This window comes from Penaeus vannamei, chromosome 40 (assembly GCF_042767895.1).
Source record: "Penaeus vannamei isolate JL-2024 chromosome 40, ASM4276789v1, whole genome shotgun sequence".
Lineage (NCBI taxonomy): Eukaryota > Metazoa > Arthropoda > Malacostraca > Decapoda > Penaeidae > Penaeus > Penaeus vannamei.
This window is the reverse complement of record NC_091588.1, coordinates 17728041-17733287: the sequence shown is the minus strand read 5'-3', so window position 1 is coordinate 17733287 and position 5247 is coordinate 17728041. Positions and strand designations below refer to the sequence as shown.

The 5247-nt window shown below is 35.3% G+C and overlaps 1 protein-coding gene across 1 annotated transcript in view; it reads left to right on the top strand.

Annotated features, from left to right (window-relative positions):
- Window positions 1-2102: 2102 nt before the first annotated feature.
- LOC113802256 (serine/arginine-rich splicing factor 3-like) overlaps window positions 2103-5247 on the top strand; it is a gene marked incomplete at its 5' end in the record, with an annotated part of 3381 nt that continues 236 nt past the window's right edge. The window contains 3 exon segments of the mRNA XM_070117513.1: window positions 2103-2198; window positions 3575-3647; window positions 3799-5247. The exon segment at window positions 3799-5247 is cut by the window's right edge and continues 236 nt beyond it. Coding sequence (XP_069973614.1) covers window positions 2103-2198; window positions 3575-3647; window positions 3799-3817 — 188 coding nt within the window.

Here is a 5247-nt window from a genome sequence, read left to right as displayed (position 1 = left end):
AAAAAAAAGAAAAAAAAAACTCTAAAATTACTTAGTAATGTCAATAACACTACAGTAATCATAATGTCTATAGTTAAAATGACAGCATCAATATTGATGGCATTATTTTTTAGTTTTTTAGTTTTTAGTTTTTTAGTTTTTAGTTTTTTAGTTTTCCCGCAAACTCAAGGAATGGTATAATGAGGTGAGGTCACAATGTCTACTATAATTGCCTCCTTTGTGGCTAAGCACTTGCAGAGACATTTCACAAAACAATACTACCTTGAGCATAACATTTTCCTGGGAGACTTTGGGTTAACTGTTTTCTGAGTTTATTGTTCAAAATGTTTTTTTATAAATATTTCATATTGTGGGTGGGTGATTGTCTTTTTTTGTGTGTGTGTGTGTGCCTGTGTATAAATTGGCTAATATTTTTTATATATATTATATATATATATATATATATATATATATATATATATATATATATATATATATATATATATATATATATATATATATAATTTTTTTTTTTTTTTTTTTTTTTTTTTTTTTTTACTTTTTTCATTTTTAGGATGGGGTTCTAAGACATTTTAGATATAGTTTGTTTCTATATTATTATTTAAAGCATGTTTTCAATGAAATACTTTAAATCTATATAGACCATGATATCAAAGTATTTTAATGCCTTGAAAATAATTTGCCACACTTGTGATGTGTAGAAGAGATTACACTATGGAAATTATGTTAATTGTCATGTGTGACCCATTACAGGACTATCTCGCCCAAATTACCTCTTGTACCACCACCATCTACTCCTCCTACTGTTGCTACCACACCACCACCACCAACTCCACCACAGCCACCACCACCACAAGTACTTCCACCACCACTGCTAGTGACAGCTTCAGCCTGCTTATTCAGTGGAAATCCAGTGTTTGGGTGTGAGGGTACTGGGATAGGCACACCCTGGATGCATCTGTTACTTGCCACCTAAGGCCACACTGAGGACTCAGGCTCACCTAGCCAGCGGAGGATGGCTGTTCCACAAGGTGCTGTCATGCCTCTTCTATAGGGGAGCCTCGTGCAACAGTGTGGAAGAAGGTGGTGAGCTCTGATCAGCCAAGGCATGTGCAGTGGTGGTGGTGTGCGGCACGTTGCCTGATGGCCATCCTTCAGCGCCGCACCTCATGGCACCCGGGCAGTCTAATACGCTTCACGTGCCCTCTTCTCCCCGCCCGTCTACGCCTGCGCACCATCAGGCCTGCCCCCCCACTCATGATCTGGGTCTCTGACCTTTCAACGCCCGCTCCACTTTCTTACATTCATCATGCCTCCACTCATCGTTGTGGCTCGCTGCAGTGGTGATACACTTCTTGTTTGGACCGGTATCAATTTCTACAGTCTGTCAGTTTGTGATGAGCAGTCAAGCGTAGGTATGAATCCTGTCATTAAGGACAATACCATGAGGAGAAATTCTCTACCTGTTAAAGGTTCATTTGTTTTTATATTTGTCTTTATGTTTGTAACATTTGAATCTCTAACAGGAATATTATGTGTCACCCAGGTGGCTTGGGGATAGGACTGGTCAGCTCATGGCATAAATCTTTTACAGCTGCTCAGTTCTCTTTGGAAGGGCATTTTCCATTTTAGAGTAATCTGTAACATTGATGGTTTCAAAGTAAAAGTTCAGGGGATATACCCTTAAGCTCTCTCTGTGACTGAATGCTTTTCATTCATATCAGTGACTTTTTTTCAAATGTAACTTCATTTATTTTAACATAATCAAGCTGACATCAGTTCTAGATGGACAGCTAAGACAAGATGTAGCATTCAGGACTTTATTAATGATCAAGGAAGTCCATACAGGCATAGAAATACCAAGTGATTCTCCCAGTTATCACAGTTTTTGAGTCTTCTCAGTATTTCATTCTTTTTCATTGAAATTATGTATTTACTTTGTAGACTTTTAAAAATGTAATAATACCAGTAACTTGAGTATGATGATAATGGAAAGTGCTCTCATAAAAAGTTTTGTGTATTTAAAGAAGTGGTGACTTCAAAGAGCCTTAACAAGAGTCACACAAGCAATTGCTCTGCGATTAAGTTAACCATTTTCACAGGTCATTCTCACCTCGCCGCATGGGTGGCCGATTCCGCTCAAGGTCTCCAAGGCGGTCAAGGTCACGCTCCCCCAGGTCTGTTTCTCGATCACCAAGGTCTGTGTCTAGCGGTATCTGTACTAACTGTCTTAGATAATTCTGCATATCTGAGTAGGAATTGGCTGTAGTTTTTTAAGTCTTCTCCCCCATTTCTTTCTTCGTTTCTTTCTTTCTTTTTTCTTCTTTTCTTTCCCATCTTCGCCTTTTTGTTCTCTCCCTTTATTATTTTTCTATCTTCTCATTCTATCTCTCTCACCATCTTCATCTTCCAATTCTTCCTTCATCTGTTTTCTTTGTAAACCAAGAAAACAACTTAAAGCAAACTCATTATTATTGATTATAAGTTGAGTTTACTAAGAGTTTTATCTGAACTTTATCAAAGTGGTAGTTATTGCTATTAGTCACTATCACTCCTTAATCTAACTATTTTTTTTTACTTATGATGTTTCTAATTTTCTATTAGTCATTTATGATAATTAAAATGAATAATTTATGTAATTGAATTATATTCTTTAACCCTTTGATCAGGATGCCTCACTGCCCACTAGTGACCCAAAAACGAGCATTAGGCTTACTTGAATTAACAGTTTTTCAATGACAAGAATGTATGCCTCCTTTTTTCAGTATTATTTTAGTTTTATTCAGATGGAAATACTTTTTTTTGGGGGGGGGGAGACTCTCATGTCAACTCTCTAGGTAGTCCCTAACTTTGTGCAATGATAATAACAATAAGAAATATTTTGTTATTTGTGTCACTTTTATATATTTTTTTAGTATTCAATCTTCTGTAATACAACCTGTGCCACCAGTTATGGCAGGCAGGAATAGGATCCCGAATATGGTAATTGCATCTACTGTGATTTTAGTCTATAGATTTTGTTTATACAGATGGCACCCAAGAGGTTAGTCACCAAGGGTCAGTTACTAGTCCACCCTATCTCACCTGTTTTCCCTTGTCCTAGATTTTGGGAAAGCTTCATATTTATGTTAATATTATTTTTTATTATTGATATTGATATTTCAATGATACTATGATGATCATAATAGCAATAATGACAATCATATTACCAAATTTAACCCACCCGCGCCGGGGTACATTTTGTAGCCAAAATTAAAAAAATCCGGGCAGCTACAAAATCGGCGGGCGGAGCTTCCCCGGAGTCTGTCCGCCCACCCGGCCGCCCGCCGCTTTTGCCGCGGAGCACGGCTCCGAGACAGCATCGCACTGGCGGGCAGCCCGAAACTGTTTATTTTTTCCCTGTGTCTCATATATGTGACACCCGGGACGAATGGGTTAATATGATCTAGACACTTTTACAGTCATGGAAAAGGGAAATTAGGGCCTACTAAGTGACTGTTTTGTTGTTCTGAGCCATCTCTAGAATGCAGTGTTTTAACTCTTTTTCTATATGCAACATTTTTCATCTTTGTAGGTATGATGATTATCGTCGTCGAAGTGATTCTCCTGATTTCAAGAAACGCAGCCGATCTCGATCATAGGCTAAGGTTGGTAGGGAATTATATAGTATTCATAATCATTCAGTGTAGCTTCACTTTTGAAAAAGTATCTTGTAGAACTCTCAATATTTGAATTTTATTTCATGTCAGAAATTATATTTTATATCATATTTCTTATGTATGGTTTCTTCTTTTTCAGATCCAGAGAGGAAACTTAAAATTTGAAAAATAAATATGTGACACAAGAACAAAATTAAGACTCTTTGTTTTGTTAAGAGAAGGAATGGCTCACAAGAGTTGTGTTGCAAAGCTGAAAATATTATAATTATTTGAAGATTGACAGTAAACCTGACGATGTCATGGAAAGGAGAAATATCATTAAAAAATTATAATGAAAAAAAGTAAAATATCCTCTAAACAGTTTTTTTCTGATTTATGTAGATGTATACTTTCTTTGCTCTATAAGTGTTGATCACTGCCTAGTTGGTTAGCTATATGTTTCAAAGTATTTGAAATGGCATAATAGGTTTACTGTTGATTTGAATTATATTAGAACAAGTATAATCAGAAATATGAAATTACTTGTATTTTTTCATGTTATTGTCCATTTAATGCATGTGTTGTGAATGGATGTTCTACAGTCATGCCATATTATTATTCATAATTTTAGTTATTCAGTTGAAGTGCCTCAGACATTTGTGGTAGTACAAACTATTTGAAAGTTTTTGGTTGACTCCTGAAAGCATTTTTTTTGTTATAATAAAGTTCAACAATTCTTTCTTTGTATTTTTATTTTCTGACCTGTGGATTTTTGCATCCCAGAATTATAAAAAGAAAACTACTTCTGTGGACAAAAACTTTCCTATATTTTTTACTCACTGATGCTAGCTGTATGGTATGAGGGCAAAGCCTGCAGACGCTTTGCCAGTCAACTGTGTTGTCTCCTTAACAGTTATTGTACATTATACTTTTCAACATTGCATTACACACAAGCAGACCAGGCAGGGCAATTTAGTGGCGTGAAGATACACAAATGGAATTCTTGAAACAACTAACTGTAATTTTTGTAATTTTATCACGTTTGAAAGAGCTCCCCTTACAGAATGTATTCAACCTGTAGTTTATTTGGTGTTCCCCATTTCCCACTGTATATCACAAACAACTTCCTTTTACACAAATGTGACTAAAAACATGATTTTCAGCTTTTACACTCCATTCCTTGTAAAGATCAGCACAAGACAAATGTTTCCTATTATTTTTACCATGAACATTTTTTTATGGGTAGTTCATAATTTACCTAAATAGGGTCACAAAGGTGAAAGTCTTTTTAGAATTAATTCTAGTGTTACTTGGCTGGTAAAATTATATAAATTTTGACAATAGTTATAACCAATGGCAAATGATTTTCTGCAAGTACAGTAGTAGTATATTTTCTGGAATTACAAAATTGTAGACCTGAATTTTTTTTTTTTTTTTTTTTTGTCATTTATTTCAGAAATTTGCCATCAACATTATCAAGTTTATTAGGTATGTGTTCAGTAAATACTGCAAAACATACCATGTATTTCAGATGCAATGATATATAATGCGCAAGAAGTGTTGGCAATTGAGAAAGTGAGATGAAATATTCCCAATTTCCTCATGAAAC